The sequence below is a fragment of the Stenella coeruleoalba genome (genome assembly GCF_951394435.1).
Source record: "Stenella coeruleoalba genome assembly, chromosome: 2".
NCBI classification, from domain to species: domain Eukaryota; kingdom Metazoa; phylum Chordata; class Mammalia; order Artiodactyla; family Delphinidae; genus Stenella; species Stenella coeruleoalba.
In genome coordinates, this window is record NC_137147.1 from 90,494,807 (window position 1) to 90,513,796 (window position 18,990).

The 18,990-nt window shown below is 38.9% G+C and overlaps 1 protein-coding gene and 1 long non-coding RNA gene across 4 annotated transcripts in view; one reads left to right on the forward strand and one right to left on the reverse strand.

The window, feature by feature from the left end:
* LOC307182800 overlaps nucleotides 1–18,990 on the reverse strand; it is a 129,305-nt gene that overhangs the window by 74,081 nt on the left and 36,234 nt on the right. The window lies entirely within an intron of this gene.
* The window catches only part of SLC12A1 (solute carrier family 12 member 1), a 91,017-nt gene that overhangs the window by 62,036 nt on the left and 9,991 nt on the right, over nucleotides 1–18,990 (forward strand). Inside the window, exons 19-23 of the mRNA XM_079914318.1 lie at nucleotides 2,358–2,440; nucleotides 12,233–12,376; nucleotides 15,630–15,761; nucleotides 16,001–16,112; nucleotides 17,816–17,902. Coding sequence (XP_079770444.1) covers nucleotides 2,358–2,440; nucleotides 12,233–12,376; nucleotides 15,630–15,761; nucleotides 16,001–16,112; nucleotides 17,816–17,902 — 558 coding nt within the window. The remainder of the gene's footprint in view (nucleotides 1–2,357; nucleotides 2,441–12,232; nucleotides 12,377–15,629; nucleotides 15,762–16,000; nucleotides 16,113–17,815; nucleotides 17,903–18,990) is intronic.

An 18,990-nucleotide genomic window follows, 5' to 3' on the forward strand; every position in this document is an offset into this window, starting at 1 on the left:
ATAGAAAGAAATATGTGAATCTTCAGTCAAAGAGTCCATCAGTTGATACAAAATTATTTGAGTTCGTCTTCCAAACTCCCTACCATCCAAAACGTTCTAAAAATTCAAAGGACCAAAATAATCAAACCCAGTAATATCAAGCTGAGGAGACTTCTGGCTTTTGTACCAAATTAATGATTGGTCTTCTTGGTAATAAAGTTCAGTGTTAAGGTGGCTCAAATTTGTAATAGTATAAAACTTAGCTGGTTTGGTGAAGTTAAATGACTTTATTATGACAGCACTGGGGTCAATACAGAAGGAAGACAATCAGACATCCATGTCGTATTTCCCTTTCTAACTTTTTCGTTCTGTTCTGTTTTATGATGTAAAGCACAGTATTAGTATTAACGTAAAGGGGTATCACTACAATAGTACAATATTTTACCATTTTTCTTTAACTAGTAGATTTTAAATTTCTGTAATATTCTTAAGTATGGTTTAATTTTAATTAAAATAATTTTAATGACTTAAAACAACACAAATTGTTAGCTTACAAATACATAGGTTGAAAGTCTGAGACTCAGAAAGAGAATGACAAATACCATATGATATCACCTATATGTGGAATCTAAAATATGATATAAATGAATGTATTTACAAAACAGACAGACTCATGGACTTAGAAAACAAACTTAGGTTTACCAAAGGGGAAAGGGGGTGAGGGAGGGATAAATTAGGAGTTTGGTACTAGTGGATACAGACTACTATTTATAAAATAGATAAACAACAAGGTCCTGCTGGATAGCACAGGGAACTATATTCAATATCCTCTAATAAACCATAATGGAAAAGAATATGAAAAAGAATATATATATATATATATATATATATATATATAAAAACTGAATCACTTTGCTGTACACCAGAAACAAATAAAGCATCGTAAATCAACTATACTTCAATTTTAAAAAAAAGCTCAGACACTAACTTCCTGAGCTGGAATCAAGGTGTGGGCTGAGCTGTTTTCCCTTCTGGAGGCTCTAGGAGAGAGTTCCTGGGCTTGCCTTTTCTAGGTTCTAGAGGCTGCCCACTGCTCACGGCCCCTGCCTCTATCTGCAAAGCTCTTGACGGGTCAAGTCCTTCTCACACCACATTATTCTGACCTCCTCTTCTGCCTCCCAATTTCACTTTTAAGGACCCTTGTGATTACACTGGGCCCATCCACATTATCCAGGATAGTCTCCCCATCTCATGGTCCCTAACCTAATCGCACCTGCAAAGTCCTTTTTGCCATGTAAAGTAACATATTCATAGGTTCCAGGGATTAGAATGTGGATGCCTTTGGGGATCCACAATTATTCTGCCTAACGCAGAACCCAGATATTTTTTGTGGAACACATTGTCTATTTTTTATAATCAAGGACACCTCAAACAAGATTTATCCAAAATTTACCTTGTGGCACTTTTGCTAGAATGGATCTATTTTTTTAAGTGAAGTTCACTTACGGTTCAAATTTTGAATGGATATTCATATTATACTGAACTTATATCACTATTTGAAAATTCAGGTCTACTTTGGCTAGAGACTTGTTTGCATATTGTGAGGCAATCACAAACTGCACCGTTTCTGGGAAAGGACAACCGAACGGAAAGGTTCCTTGGGCTTCGTTCAATCCATAAACGATTGAACAAAGGAACTCCCAAGGAGAATATTTCAAATGAACTCAAAGTACTAATCAGTTTGCCCAATATTTAAGGGCAAAGAAAAAATGTTCTGCGAGAACACAGTTAAAAGAGCAAGGCTTTCTTTCCTCCTAGATAATCTAATTCCATTGGGTTGGGTTTAGAGAAGGCACAACTGCCAATTTCAACAGGATAGAGTTGCCATGAAAAAGTGTTGCTTTAAATGGTCTCTCCAAAGTCAATGATAATAGTTCCCTAGAGGGACTGGAGACATTTTAAACTGGGAACTTGATGTCCAAAACGTTGTAGGATTCCTCCTCAATGGGTAAGAGGTTTGACTGATAAATTTCAAAGGCTCTGTGCAGCCTTGAAACTTCTGTACTAAATATTTCAGCAATTGTTTTGTTTACGGTAGAAAAGAATCAAGTATTTTAAATAATCAAAATTCTAATCTTAATCAAAATTCTAGTTGACAGTATTGTTTGAATAAGAGTTAGTTACCTTTACTCAAAATACATTTTTAAAAGACATCGAGGGAAAACAAACAGAAAAGGCTATCAGCTCCTGGCTATGTTTGAAGGTGAATTTTTGGAGTTTAATTACGTTAAAATCCTAGAATCAAGTTCAGTATTAGTCCAAACCTTGAGGATTAAAGGAGTCATTTAAATCACTAACCATTTTGCTTCCACTTGCAGTGATGCGTTTGATTTTGAGATTGGTGTTGTCATAGTCAGAATCAGCCAAGGGTTTGACATCTCCCAGGTTCTTCAGGTGCAAGGTATGTATTTTCTTTATTCAACCAATAGGCATTCATTGAGCACCTACTCCCTGCCTGGCATTGTTCTAGGTTCTGGGGATAGCACAGTACCCAATACAGACAAAACCCCCAACAGTGCAGCTCACGTTCTTGTGCTGACACGAGGTGTGTACACTTTCCCCGTGTTTTCCTCATTGCTAATGCAAGTGGCCTTTGTCCTGCTAACCAAAAATACAGAATAATTCAGGGCAGATATCAATTATTCTTCTCGTCACAAAACCACAAAGCTAGTATCACTAAAAATAAATACCTTTGGTAAAATAAACTGCCAAATTGATTTTTGCAAGATGTTTCAGAAAATGAAGATTGTTTCCTCAGAAAACCATGTATTTTGCTTTTAAGAGTCTATGATCTGGTTTGTAGCTAACATGGAAATGAGCCTGAATGTATCATGCTGTGAATCACCAATCTAAGTCAGAGGCAGAAACGCTAATTCAGTTTAGGGATTCTGCTTTTTTCCCTGTAGAGGATTCCATATATTACTTGTTTAGTCTTAGAGTTTAAACACATCCTCTTGTGTATGGAGTGAAGGACACACCTAAAGAGTCGCTAAAATATTAAGATAGACCTCTAATCCATTACTTATCTCTTTAGCTAAACTTCACAATAGAGTCCACTGACAACATGACTCTAAAACAGAAGGTACCTCTTGTGTACCAGGCATGGTGTATATGTCAGTGCTGGGTAGACTAAGACTAATAAGAGTCTGTAATCTCAAGACACTCACAGCCCCATGATGAAAATGGGTGTACTGTTAGTGTGATAATAGGGTATTATGGGAAAGAGAAAAGTGGCACTTAACTCCAAAAGGCTTCCTGGAGGAAATTACCTTTGATTTTAGATCTAGTGTATGAGAAGGAGTTAACCAGGCAATGTTGGGAGAGAGAAAAATGAGAGTTTGAGCAACAGCATTCCTGGCAAAGAGGACAGCATTAGCAAAGATGTGAAGACACAGGAATATGGAGGTGGGGTATATGGGCAACCGAAAGCAGATTTGTGTAACTGAAGTGAAAAGCATGGGGCTTCCCTGGTGGCGCAGTGGTTAAGAATCCGCCTGCCAATGCAGGGGACACGGGTTCCAGCCCTGGTCCGGGAAGCCCCCTTAAAAAAAAAAAGTATGAAGCAGACAACAGTGAAATATGAAGCTGCTGATATAAGATCCTGATTTTAAAAGGCTCATTTGTCATATTAAAAATTGTGGGCCATATTCTACAGACAATGAGGAACTGCTGAAGAGATTTAAGTGAGGGAATAATATGGTGAAATTTGAGTTTTAGAGCCCATACTCTTTCAGTTACATGAGGTACGGACGTGAAGAGGACTAGAATAGAGACAGAAACACAAATCAAAAAGATTTTTGTAATAATCAAAGCCAGAGAAGGTGACAGCCTGGACTAGAGCAGCCTCTCTCAGGGGATGGAGAAAAAAAGACAGAGTACGTTGGAGGTACAAAGAGCAGCATTTTAGGTTTGATAGGATGTGTGGGATATGGGAGAGGGAGGAGTGAAAAAATATCCTTTGGCTGACAATGAACGGTGGTGCTACCAATGGAAATGGGAAACACAAGAGGAAGAGCAGGTTTAATGAAGAGATGTCTGGTTCAGTTTTAAACAAGGTCCTGTGGGAAATCCTACCAGAACTGTCCAATAGGCATTTAGACAGTCCTCGTCTTGAAGGAGAAATCTGAGCTGGAGATGTCGATTTAGATGTTTTGGGTCAAACTGTGTCCTCCAGGATTCGTATGTTGTGGTCCTAACCTCAGAATGTGACTGTATTTAGAGACAGGGCCTTTAAAGAAGTAAGTAAGGTAAAATGAGATCAGTAGGTTTGGTCCTAATCCCATATGAATGGAGTCCTTATGAAAAGAGGAGATAGGACACAGACAAGCACAGAGGAAAGATCATGTGAAGACAAAGGGAGAAGATGGCCATCTACAAACCAAGGAGAGAGGCCTCAGAATGAAACCAACCCTGCCAACACCTTGACATTGGACTTCTAGTCTCCAGAACTGCAAGAAAATAAATTTCGGTTGTGTTCTGTCCAGTCTATGGTATGTGTTATGACAGCCCCACCAAAATTAATACAAGACATCATAATTAAGGTGAAAATTGAAACTGTGACACTGGAAAATATAACCCCAAAAGTGTGTATAGTCAAGAGCCCCAAGGCACAGGAAAAGGGTCCCCAAGGAGGAGCAGGGAAGGAGTGGCCAGAAAAGTAAAGGAACCAGGAGTCTGTGTTGTCACGGAAGTCTTGGGAGCAGAGTGCTCAGAATGACAAGAATCATCAGCACTGTCAAATACAGCAAAAAATACCAGTAAAAGTGCAAATGAAATATAGTTGACATGGCACAGATAATCTTAGAACAATTTCTGTAGAGCAGTGTTGATAGAATCCCGAATGCAGTAGGTTTAGGAGAGAATATGCGATGATGAGGCAGAGAATGTGGGTGTGGCCCACCCTATGAGAAGTCTGGAAGTTAAGGAGAGGAATGAGGTCGAGGAGGGTTACTACAGGAAGACCTATAGACCTTAGAATGGGAGAAAGGCTTGTTTCCAGGCTGAAAAAGATGGGCTCAAGAGAGTAGGAGAGATTGAAGATGAGGGTAAAGAAAGATGACTATGGAGTAAGATCCTGGAGGAACAGGAAGAATTCAGGGAAGGGCATGAATGAAAGAGTTGGCCTAACACAGAAGAAAAATGCTTCATCTTCTAAAATTAGAGTAAAGAGGGGAGGATTGATGAAGAGGTATGTGGATTTGTAAGAGTGGTAAATTGAGGAAGATCATGCACAATAGTCTCAGTTCTATGTAGTTGGAGCAATTTTGCTAGCTGTCTGCTTTTTCTCTAGCGACAGTTCGTCTCCAGGGTAAAGGGTACCAGGGTTTTGCCGGATAGGTTCACAGAAAGGAAAAGCCTGCAAGAGATTTGAGAGTGCAGGTGCCTAATGGGTTCAGATTCTATTTGGGCATTTCACGATTGTCTCCATCCTAACAGAAGGGAACATGAGTGAATTAGGTGAATTTTTTGATGCAACAATTCTTTTCTTGCAAGGGAAGAGAAGAAAGAAGAAGAAATTAGAAATCAAGCACTTGTAAACGATGGAGAACCACTATCTGATATGTATACTCTATGATTTTGTATGAAGAGCTTTAAAAAATAAAACTGAGAGTAGAATCCATCCTATGCAAAACTGCAATATAAAGGTTATCTTTGGTGCCTTCGGCCTTCCTTTTTTATGCCCCTTTTCTTTTTCATGGACCCTTCATATCTCCAGGTCAGATATACTAATTCTACATGGTGTTCATGATTCATTTATATTCCTTCCTAGTAGAACTTAATACATTGTAGCAACAGTAGCTCAAATTTTTGAGCACTTATTATGTGCCATGTGTTATGCTTCATGTTCACATGTAACAGTTATCATCCCAACTACCCCATAAGGAAAATACATTGTCCCCATTTTACAGCTAATAAAATTGAGGCTTCCCTAAGATTCACAGTGCTAGTAATTAGTACAGCTAATATTAAAACCTATGTCTGTTTGAAGCCTCTATTCTACCTTGCTAAAAGGAGAGCTAGAGAGGAAATGACTTACATAATGAGAAGCACTGGTAAAATCCGAGACAGAAATGGAACAAGGCTATTCCTTCAAAAACGCAGCATACAGGCTGCCTGACTGTGGTAAGACAGACATGATATTGAGGACAATCACAAGAACCTAATATGAAGAGACCTGTTCTGTTAACCTTCTACATTTTACTTTCATTTTTCGGCCTTTTGTGCTACACTGTTTTTCCATCTAAAAAAATGAGAATGCAAAATACAATTTGTATTAAATTATACATTTGCATTTGTTTTGTATGTTGATCTCTTCAAGCTGACAGATGTGATGTAGCTCCCACCCCTTGCTGCTCCATCTGCCAAAATGCACTGTCAATTTAGTTCTATAAAGCAATACAGCAAGCAAATCCTGTAAGTTTCTGAAAGAATCCTGGCAGTGAACTGCATCCCCTTCTAATTTCCCAAGGGATGTATCTAATTTATATCAACTTTGATGTTTGAAATATTTTTGCTTCTTAGTCAAGAAAGGGAAAATGCAGTAGGATGCTAATAAAATAATTATAAGTACCAATTATCTAGAGTAAATGAAAAAACAGCGTTACACAAATACATGAACATGCAGAAAAACAACAGCATAATGATAGAAATTAACTTTACCCCACATTTCCATGCATTGTTTTGAAGTTACGTAATTTATGACACAACCCTCATGTTAGATTTTGAATTGGAAGAAATAAGCTTGCATTTCATTGTATTATGCTGTAATACAGGGCTTAATAAGAGCCTGATAAATCTTAAGTATTGCTTTATAATATGTTAATGATAATCATCATAGCTTCTCCAAAACAGACACCACAGTGTCATCACAGATTATAATTTAAAGGAAATATTAGCAATTCAGAGTGCCCATATACTGTAGTTAATAAAGCAGTGAATAGAAATCAACTTTATAGGTAATTTACCAGCTAATGACAATTATTTCTATACTGTGTCTCAGGCTTATGTGAGAATAACTTTTTATGTAAATAAGATTGATGCTCATAGCATTATTACTTGTATAGTGCAGCAACTCATCCAGTACTGATGGCTGATAGTTTCTCTTAAGAAATCAATTTATCGCCTGACAACACAAAAAAAATGCAGTATTTCATATTGTTCACTTCCCACGGGTATTTAGCAAGTTTGCCAACTACAACATAGAGTCCAAATTGTACTGGTAAGAAATAACGTGATGAAACATGGTTCACAATATACTGCAGTCAAGTGTTCCATGTAAGTACTGCACGATTTATGACCATCTCAGAGCACGAGGGTTCTGCTGTGTCTGATAGAGTGGCTTAGCAAAATAAAGACAGATGGCAGTGTAGTAAATAATTACTTGATTGGAAGGCAACCACTGCAGGATTCCTTCCTGCCTTCAATTCAACTAGACTTCACCTGGGGTACAGCACATTGATTCATGTGAGCATTTACAGCTTTGAGCTGATTGATCAAGAAAGAATCATAATTTCATAATTAATAAAGAAAAAGGATGCTGTGAAGTTGGAGGATATGCGGTTCCTCAGTGGGTTTCCTTGCTCTCTCTTTTGTTGTCAGATATTTGACTATTCTCTATCTTTCAGATTCAGACTGAACTGCAATGTGTAGACTCCTGCCTATTTCTAAAAGACATTGCTAAAAAAAGAAAAAAAAAGAAAGACTGGAAATAGACCATTCGAGGCAATCTTGACAACTAAACTGAATTTCAAAATAGTCACTCCAGTTGGTTACCATGCAATCAGTTTATAAAGGACTAGAAAATAAACTACTGTTCAAGTGGTTTTGGCATTTGCATGAGGATACACCTCGGGATTCACTCTTTGTTTTTCCTATGAGAACTGTTTTGGGGAACGTATGACGACTCAGAAACTCACTCTCAACTGATAGATCCTAAAAGTCTAAGCTTTTCCTTCCATCATTAGAACCTCTGGGATCCTCTTAATCTTGGCATGAGAGAAGGGCAGGCTCTTACTCTCTCTCCCTAGCTATGTGGCTTTGTAAATGTGATATAATATGAAACTAATATGCAAGATTCAGAGTCCCACCAGATGCCCAGGTGGTGGCCCTTTCCAGGGTAAGGAGCCCTTTCCTTCCTGCTCATTCTTCGGATTAATCCCACCTGTCCTACCTTCTGTCCCATTCCAGCCTGGTTGGTACCATCAGCTGCTATCGGCCCCTCTTTTTATAACTCTGTATATAGCATTAACTCTACTTCTTTCAAACATTGTCTTTTGTACCAACCCCCTTACATACACACATACTGTACACACTCCCACTCCTGACAAGAGTTCACATGTTTTTCTTCCTTTACAGAGATAATGCTGTCAAATGTTTTGAACTGTACTGAACAGAATTGAGCTGTTCTTTTATTTCAACAAACTATTCTTGAGTGATTATGGCGGTGAGCACTAGCAAGGCAGGGGCACAACTAAGAATGTGAGAGGGAGTCTGGGAAGCCTAAGCATGGGTTTTGGAATCAGACAGGCCTGGGTTCAAACTCAGCTATCCAAATGGAAATAATTATAGTACCTACCTCACAGATTTGTTGCTTGGATGAAAGGATATGATGGCTGCAAAGTATTTGGAATTGTACTTCCCACAAAATAAACTTTCAGTAAATGGTGGTAATGAAATACGACATAAGCTACCCTCCAGGAGTTTGCAGACTAGTGGGGTTATAATAGACATGTATCTTAAAACTCTATTCTATGTCACATGGTTATAGTTAGTGGAATAAAGGTTGAGGAAGAATATTATGGAAATATGGAGTATTACAGAAATTTCTCTGACAGAAATTTGAGGATGGTTTTTTCAAAAAGTGCATAGTGGGTATTTTTTCAATAGACAGATATTGGCAGTCAGAGCATATCACTGATGAACGACGGTAGAAGGATGAACACTACAATTGGAAACAGAAGACCTGAGTCACTAGCTATCCAACCTTGGACAAATCGCTTGAATAGTGTGAACCCAAGTTTCCTTCACAGCAAAATGGGGAGAATGAGGAGAATGCTACTAGTTCTGCCTGCATCCCAGTATTGGTGCTGGGATGAAATAAAATACTATTGGAAAGGGCACTGTGAATCCTGAACATCACAGTGTATGGTGGTGGTGGTGGAAACAGTAAAGAAATGAGTAGTTTTCAGTCAGCCTCGTGGAAATCAGTTTACGTCTATCTATTCCTACTCCCTTGCTTTATCTCTCCTGTGATTAATGGTACACTTTTGCAAGTCAGCTAGCCAGTACTTCAGTTGAAAGAAATGTTTGGACAAAGTCTACTCGTGATTTTGCATGCAAACAGAGGCAAACAGTAGGCCAGATAGATTAACTCAGGAGAACAGATAATCAAAATGTCACTTCTACCTAGCACTGAAAAGAGAAAAGCAGGGAGTGCACAGAAGGAGGCCTTAGATCATCTACAAAGTGAATAATTAAGAATTAACTTTAATAAGAATTTGCAAAATCACTGTGAGTGGTCATACCACTGTGTGGATCTGAAAATCCAAGATGTCCAAGCAGGCAGATTTTAGCCTTTAGAATTGACTGTCACCCTCTGTCTCTGTCGTCTCTGAGGGAACTGCTGAATCTGACTCATTCACACAAAGTCTAGTTTTGTCTCTCAGGCCTGGGATTTTGCAGTTTGCTCTGTCCAGGATAGGCTTTGTATATACCTTTGAGCAAATTATTGGAGCAGCTCCCAGTTCACTCAGCCAGCTGAATCCTTACAAAGGAGGATTTATTTACTTTTCCTCCTTTGTCCAAATTAGAGGACAAAGAACATGGCAAGTAGTGGCTAATCACAGGGTATGCTGGAGCCTGCTAAAAGAAGAAAAGTAAAAGAACCCCCTCCCCAGTGTAACCCTTGCAGTTGCCCCCAAAGCAGCTCACAAATTACGTGCCTTCCAGATGACTGCAAAGAACAGGTTACCCCATAGCTGACCCCTGCAACAACCCACAGAATGGGTAATAGCTAGAGACCCATCACCCAGGACAATGATGCTGCTTTTCTGGGGCAGCCTGTCATATGTACCCATATCCTTAGGGTCTTCTCTTTAAAATGACAATTTTGAGGGGACCATAGTTTTGGGGAATTAACTTGGCATTACACCATGTGCCTGAGTGTTTAGGTTCATCTGAGGATAAAGAGTCGGAGGTTAATAAAAACAACCCTGAAATAATAGCAATAAGCCAACAGCAGAAGGTCTTCATAGAGGAGAGCATACAGAACTTGGAGTCAAGCAGACTTCTTGCACTGGAACCCTGTTATTTACTGGGCGACATCAGACAAATTATTTAAACTTTCTGAGCCTCAGTTTCTTCATCTACAAAATGAGGATAATAATAGTAACTTTCTCAGAGTTGTTTGGGAATGAATAATATGCAGCACAGTCCCTGGCACCCAAGAGTGTACAATAAATATTAAATTCTAAAATAACTCCCAGCCTTCTCAAAATACTTGATTTGCTTTGCATGACTAAGCCGATTTCCAGAAGTTGCATCAATACACTGCCTATAGAAATGCACTCATTGCTTTGTTCTCTAAGGAGCAACAAAGCACTGGTCAGGAGCTATTTATTCTTTTTACAAAGCTAGGAGGGTGGTAAAGGCAAAAGGCTACAGTTTTCCATTTCACAGATAGGAAATCAGAGGCATAGGAAAAGTAAATGACTTGCCCAATGTCACACAAAGCCAGGAGCAGAGCTGTAATTGGTTATGACCCCCAGTGCAATGCAGCTTGTGTTCACCTTTTGAAAGTCAGGGGTAAGCAACTCCTGTCTAAGCTTTAATACCATCTATCTGATTTCTTAGATTTTTCTATAGCTGCTTGCTGGTCTTGAGAACCTTTGAAGCTTTGGGGAAATCACATGGGTGATTTGACCTTAAGTCTCATGCCACCGGCAAAAGATTAATTGCTAGCACCTGGAAAGGGGCCAGACAATTCTGTGTAGCTGAATAACAGCACCATCTAGGGATGTGACTGTCCTGACAGATTTAGTTAGTACAAAATTGATAAATCTAGAGTTTGTATAGCTTCACTTCCCAGATAGACAAGGCAACAGGCTCCGAGGGTTGACATTTACAGTAGCCCTACCAGTGTTTCGTAACACTGAATCTAGGTTTTCTACTCTCTTCCTCGGAACCTGGCTCATTTTCTAAGGCTCTGTCTTTAGTAGGCAAGAAGATGAGGGAATCTGACAAGAGTGCCACCTTACGACTGTAAGCAAGAATGCCCATCATTCTTTAACACAGCCATATGATTGCCTTTAAAGTCTTATTTATTTACCCCGATTCAGTGCAGGTTAAGGTCAGAGAGGGATGCAATGATTACATAGCAGCTAGGAATTTTCCGTCATAATCAGACTCCAAAAAAGATAAAAGGCAGCTAAATGCAACATAAAAGCTTGGATAGTAGGTCTAAACCCTGGACAGGACATTTTGCACAGCTTGACTCTTATTCCAGACTCCAGTGTCATGAGGCCCTTTTTAGCAATGTGGACTCCGACAGGCACACAGAAACCTCAGCTTTTCTTTCTTTTGCTTTGGTCACTCACTCCAGAAAGTATCTTTGCTTCTTGGAAAGAACTGTTGGTGGTGGATATTTTTCACTGTAATTTGTATTTGGAGCCCACAGGGTTTATTATTAGATATGGTTCTCTTTCCTTAATTCTTGTTCTCTAGTTTTATGTTTCAATTCAGGAGGCATTGCTCTGTGCCTGATATACACCCAGTATACTTCTGTAATTTTTGTCACTCCCAGTTGTAAAATATCTAGCCCAGCAGCTTAGGTCAGTAAATCAGTAGCTTTCAGTGTACAAGATCTTATTACAGTGTATCTGTATACAGTGTATTTTGTGTTGCCAGTAGTAAATAAAGATGGCATTAAACAGCCCCCTTTGCCCTCACACATAAAAAACCCAGTGTCTTCATGTATTATAACAACACATAGAGTCATTTTTCTGAGCTAGTCGTTACTTTCTGAATACAATTTAGTGATATACGTTATTTTAATAATCATTCAGAAAAATCATATATGTATAAATAATCATTTAATTGCATAGGCACCATTTTTAATATTAAAATCGTTAATAAGATTGTTCCTAGAAACTTTGCTGCTCTGAGCAGAGTAAGTGATTTTGTCTTCTTTCATCAGATGAATTAGAGAAATTAGAACAGGAGAGACTGGCTTTGGAAGCCACTATCAAAGATAATGAATGCGAAGAAGAAAGTGGAGGCCTCCGAGGCTTGTTTAAAAAAGCTGGCAAGCTGAACATTACTAAGCCAACTCCCAAAAAAGGTAAGTGCCTTTAAAATTTACAGGAAAGATTACAAGACGAGCCACGACTTGAGTGTCTATGGGGGTCAGTAGTGAGCATCTAAAACGTTGGGGACATTGAGTGTAGGTAAGGACTGAAAGATATTTCCTTAAGAGAAGACAGTAAGGCTGGGCTTCCTTGGTGGCACAGTGGTTGCGAGTCCGTCTGCCGATGCAGGGGACACGGGTTCGTGCCCCGGTCCGGGAAGATCCCACATGCCGCGGAGCGGCTGGGCCCATGAGGCCACAACAGTGAGAGGCCCGCGTACCGCAAAAAAAAAAAAAAAAAAGAGAAGATAGTATGGCTAAAAGGTAGAAGCTATTGTAACTTATCAACAACATTCACCCCTTTGTACCATCTTACTGTAAAAACTTTGCTTTAAAATAATATTTGGTTTGGGAGTCATACAGTGCTTTAGCAGATGGAACGTCATAAAACAGAAAATTCTTAGTTAAGATGTAGAGGGGATAGAAATTAGTGACCCAGCCCCCAAACTGGTTTATCTACACCCACACACCTCACACACACCTTGCAGACATTTCAGGAGACTGAAAGTCGACTGGTATAGGTAAATAAGGGATCCAGATAGAATTCTAATTTCAAAAATGCATCTCTATCACAAACCAGAATTCCAGACTTGGAACTTCATTGACTCTAATTACCTGCAGATTTTGGCTGAATGGTACACTTATCTCTGAATGTTCAGTATACATCCCAGAAATGGAGGACCACAGAATGAGACCTTGTTATAAGTTTAATAAACAGGTGATTCAAATAACTGATTTTTTTGAAAATTGCTTTCTTTCCAGAAACACTGCCGTTTGAGTTTAATGAGGTCCACAGCGACCTCTGCTGGTAGAAAATTAGAATGTTAACATTTCTTTCTTTCATGCACAAATAATCCTATATAGTTACTGAAGTCATTCACTGGTGTAACGCCCAGGAAAGATCATGTCTCTGGCAGGGTCTCCAAGTCAAGTAGCAAGATCCAAACTGAGACTTAGCTGCTGGTCTAGGTTAATAAGTGCCAACCTTTCAAAGAGGCCCTTCAAAGAGGTTGTCTCCTACCCTGGAAAAGGTTTGGTTCTGTTTGCTTATTTTCCTACTGTGACACAAGGACTAAATTTAACCTGTAATACAACATTTTTTTTTTTTTTTTTTTTTTTTTGCGGTATGCGGGCCTCTCACTGCTGTGGCCTCTCCCGTTGCGGAGCACAGGCTCCGGACTCGCAGGCTCAGCGGCCATGGCTCACGGTCCCAGCCGCTCCGCGCAATGTGGGATCTTCCCGGACCGGGGCACGAACCCGTGTCCCCTGCATCGGCAGGCAGACTCTCAACCACTGCGCGACCAGGGAAGCCCTACAACATTTTTATATATTTACACAGAATTATAGGAAATCCAAACATTTCCCTTCTTCAAACACTAGAGGTACCCTTGGGTGCCAGGAACATTCCATGGGCTAGGGGAGAACCTACTGTGCCTTTGTCCCCTTAAAAGGACATTTTCTAGAAAAATGATGTGTTTGAATCTAAAGTTGGAGTTACATCAGGTCTTTCAGGGTGTAAATATTAGAATAAGACCATCTGGATACTAACTACTATCTTCTTTCCTTTTCAATTATTTCGTGTACCCATGAGAAGAATTAACTATCCGTTGAATCTGCACTATGCAATGGTACAATCTGAAAAGCAATGGAAAATTCAGAAGTCATAACCCATACTGCTCTCTAGCTGCTGGGGAGGAGGGAAGCATTAAGGTCCTTATTAGTGAAAGTGGGACTTAGTTTTTCTGGAACGCTGTTTCTGCGTCGCAATACTTTTGGCAAAAATGTACACCTCTGAAAGTCAACATGTCTCACCGTTCAGAAAAGCAAGATTATGTTATGTTTTATTTCCAACACCTACATTTTCAAACACAGCTCTGAAGTAGGCCCCTTCACTGCTCCAGGCCTTTGTTAGCTGACCACTCTTCTGACTTAGGACCAACTCCGCCTCCAGGCACTCATACACGGTCCTCTGGATGCTTTGATTTGCATGTAAGTGGCGGCAGAGTTTGGTCCGGTTTGTAAAGATATTTAACTTTCTCCCTTAGCGGTCCTAGGGAGATACAAACTATATGAGATAATTGCTTCAGAACCGACAGGCCCAAACATGAAAACAACAAAAGACAGAACAAAGCATCCTCAGAACCTCTTAGATCAGAGAGGAAGCTCTGAAGAGGCTGTCAGCTCTACTCTAAGCACTATGCTGACACCCTCGCTTTGAAACAGAGCAATGAAGTCACAACTTTCAAAGATGTGGAAATGAGAAATAACATATATGGAGTAGGAAGGAAACCCCTACTGGGAAATAGGAGCAACGGTTCTGAGCAAACACTGCCCTAGTTCCCTGGTACACTTTTGCTGTGTCCATGTTAGGGTGGAAATTGCATTAAAATTTTTTTTTAAGTACTTTATGTACACTCTTAACTATAACTCAAGAAAAGGTGTTTTTAATCATAGTTCCTGGCTTTTTCATCTCATTCACAGAGATTCAAATAGCTCAAATGGCTTTACCTTAGATTCACAGATTCCTTGAAGAGAAAACAAAAGAGTAAGCCAGGTCCACATTAGGACCAAAGGGTCACAAAAGAGTAAGCCAGGTCCACATTAGGACCAAAGGGTCATAGAGAGTCAAGACGGTCATGGTCCCTGGCAACGTTTATAATCCAGGCATTGATGGAGTTTACACCAAAATTGCGCTCAAATGAACAAACTGTCTAGTGAAGGAGTACTTCTGATACTTCTGCTTATCTCTAGAAAACCAATAACCACATGTTCTACTTCTAGGTACATCTGAAAATATAAGTTGAGTTATACCTGAAATTTGGAAAAATCGGGATATTTTGGCTTTTGTATCAGATAATTTAGCATTGGTACCTGCCTAAATAATAGTTCTGCTCTGAGAGAGATTACTAAGGATCTGAAAAAAAAATCTGCTGCTTTATAATGAAAACTGCAATCATAAGATCAATATCAAGTTTTTCTGAACTGTTGAAGGTGATCTAAATTATTGTGGAATTTGACCTTTATCTCTCCTCTTCCGGAGAAGAGGACTCACTATTTACCCATAAGTATAAAAAACACTTACAAATTCATGACCCTTCCTCTATTCTCCTGAAGAGATTTATTAGAAAGTTATTTTGCTTCTTTCCTCAAAAGACAAATGGATGTACTATTTTCTCTTTCATTACAGACAGCAGCATTAACACAATCCAGTCGATGCATGTGGGGGAGATCAACCAGAAACTGGTGGAAGCCAGCACCCAATTTAAAAAGAAGCAAGGAAAAGGCACAATTGATGTTTGGTGGCTGTTTGATGATGGAGGTAAAAAATTCCAGAATATACACTAGGGAGCAGAATTTCTATGTTGATAAATTTAACAAACTGCATGGGAACGTATATGAAACGATATCAGTTAAAGAACAACATTTCCGTGTTCTCCAAAGATTTAAATTAGGTAGGAGCTATGAATGTGGGAAAGAATAAAGATATGAAGCTACTCATTTCCTTTCAGTTGGATATGCTCATTCTTTTGTCATAATCTACTCTCTTTTTGTTGTTAGGGTTAACACTCCTTATCCCCTATATCTTGACTCTCAGAAAAAAATGGAAAGACTGTAAATTAAGAATCTATGTCGGAGGGAAGATCAATCGCATTGAAGAAGAAAAAATTACGTAAGTAATTTATCACTCCTGTGTTTGGATGTTTGCTGTTTTAATGCTTTAATTTTAAGAACTGTAAGCATCTTTGAGGCACAATAAATTTAAAGACAAAGTCACCATGATAGGCCTCAAGCTTACGTGTCCCTGGCCAGTAAATTATCTGTGTAATTTTTCTAATCATTGTCTTCAGTCCTTTTATCCCCTTCCACAAATGCTTCCAACAAGCATTTGGCACAGAAGCCTCATCTCAAGTCTTGAATGAGAGTATCATTATCTTGTATAATGTTTATTTTGTTCTGACTGGTAAATGCATCCAAGAAAGGAAGAGCCTGAAGGCATCTGTGTCCAATAGTTTCTTCTGGGAGATTCAAACCTGTTAATTCACAGCAGTCACTCTAGCACAGCACACTTAGAACAGAGAGACTACATCTGGTCCGAGCCACAGCTCTGCCACCAACAAGCTGCAGGACTTTGCAACAGTCACTGCACATATCTGGGTCCCCAGTTTTTCACTTGTAGTATGAAAGTGTTTAAATGGATGACTGTTGATGGCTCTTCTAATTAAAAAAATAAATAAGTCCCACGGTGTTAAGTCTGTGTCTCTCTTATTACTTTAGTCATGGAGAGTTGATCTGTAGTTTTGAGAGCAACAAGCATGCCGAGAGTGTGGTGTATCCAAAGGTCTCGGGCGGGAATCTGGAGAATGCCCTTTGGCGGCATTTGGTCCCTCATGACATGCCTAAGTCCTAGCCCTTCCTGGAACTGCTACTTCCAGAAATCACAAAATAATGACTGGCTCTTACGCAGTAGTTTTCCACATTTTCTCCCCACTCTTAGAAAGATATTATAAATATTTAATTCCTTGTAAAGAGAGTCATACTAAAATGGAAACTAACATGAGGTCTACAAAGCCTCTAGTACCTTATTGGGACAAGTGATAAAATCTGAAAATGGTGGTGGATTAGATGGTAGTAGGGCATCGGTGTTAAATTTCCTGATGTCAAAAACTGTACTCTGTTTATAAAAGAGAATGTCCTTGTTCTTAGGAAATACCCACTAAAGTATTTACAGGTAAAGGGGCCTGATATCTGCAACTTACTTTAAAATGGAAAATAGGTAGAAGGTAGAAAGCCAGCAAGCAAAAAATGTACGGATAGACAGATGTAGATAGAAAAAGAGAAAAGGAGAATGACAGATCAAATGGGGCAAAATATAAACAGTTGGTGAATCTGAGCTTTCTTTGCACTATTCTTGTAACTTTTTTGTAACTTTGAAATTATATCAAAATTTTCAGTTTCTAGGGGAAAAAACCTTTAATCTATAATGATGTAATAATATATAATAATTATTAGTTTGTCAGTAGTTTGTCAGTAACTCTATAAAAATTATCCGTAATAGTCAATAAGTATTGGAACTTGCTCTCTTTTTTCCAAATGATAAGGAAGAGTGGACAGCTCCACAATATCTTCCCTGAAACATGAAGGCAGAGCTGGGTTTGCTGTTTCCAGTGACTGCACCTACAGAAATTTCTCCTTGCCTTCAATGGAATAACTTGGTCCACATTTATCTGTATTCATCAAGTACTGTAATGAAAATCAAACACTAACCAAAGCCTTTGTCCAAAATCTAAGCTGAAATAAGACATGAAATCAAAACTCTTTGATTGAAAATAGCTAAATATGCAATGATGAAGTGTTTCTCTCTTATATTTTCAGAATGGCTTCCCTCCTGAGCAAATTTAGGATAAAATTTGCAGACATCCATGTCATTGGTGACATCAACATCAAGCCAAACAAAGAAAGGTATGAAACACTGAACAAGATCCATTGTTTATTCGTGGTACTCTCGCCTTCTCTTCTGTGTTAATTATCAGAAGGTAAAAATGTTATGGATTTACTGCAGTGACTCCTGATAGGGTAAAATAAAAAGGGATTTCAAATAATCATGACACAGAGCTATCACGTTCTAATGGAAGGAAAAGGTTTTAAGGTGAAGATGAACTTGAGAGGAAGAATTGTTGAAACACCATTTAGTTAACATTTTAAAATTGCCCTTCATGTTACTGGTTTCTATGGTGGCAAGATTAACAGGAAGCACAAGCTCAGACAATTCTGACCTGAGCAGTCAGGGTTAAGTTTTCATTATTGAACATTACTGGTGGGGCATCCTGAATGGGAAGCCTATGAGAGCCCCTAAAGGCGGTCTCTAAAACTATCTGAAGCCTGGCAAGAAAATGTATTGCTTCCAAAATTTTTAAATGAAAAACATTGAAATAATTGTTTAAATGTCTTCAAAACAACATCATTTTAACTTCATTGATTGTTAAATTTGTCAAGTCCATGATATTTGGAAACAATTTGTAGGTAGATCTTAAAAGGAGTTCCCAGAGGTGTAAGAAGATTGTCTGAAAATCATAGCCAATTATAAATTAAAGTACTTAGAGCAATGACTTAGCAATTATAAAATATTTTCAATTGTTTACAGTCCAAAATCATATTTACTGTTGCATCTAGATGCAGTTTAATACATTTGATTTGGTGTGGAATGGGGTCTCCAAGGGTTAGAGTAGAGGGAGACACGAAGGTCTCAGTATGGCTTAGGTCCTTGCTGGACTCTTGGACCTCTTCTCATTTCTGTTGACCATCATTTCTCCTTCCTCCTGCAGTTCTTGATGGATTGCAATTCCATATTCCTTGAGCCTTCTTGCTCTTACCTTCTTTTGATTCACTGTTATCCCAGATGAGCTTAATAACTAACTGAAAATCATCCAGATTTACGACGCATTCTTATTGACCAAATGGCAACCTCGAACTTCATATAGTTTGAGGGTGTTCATGATTCCTCCAGTGTTATAGGTCAGTTAAAACAGCTTTACGAAACATCTTAACTG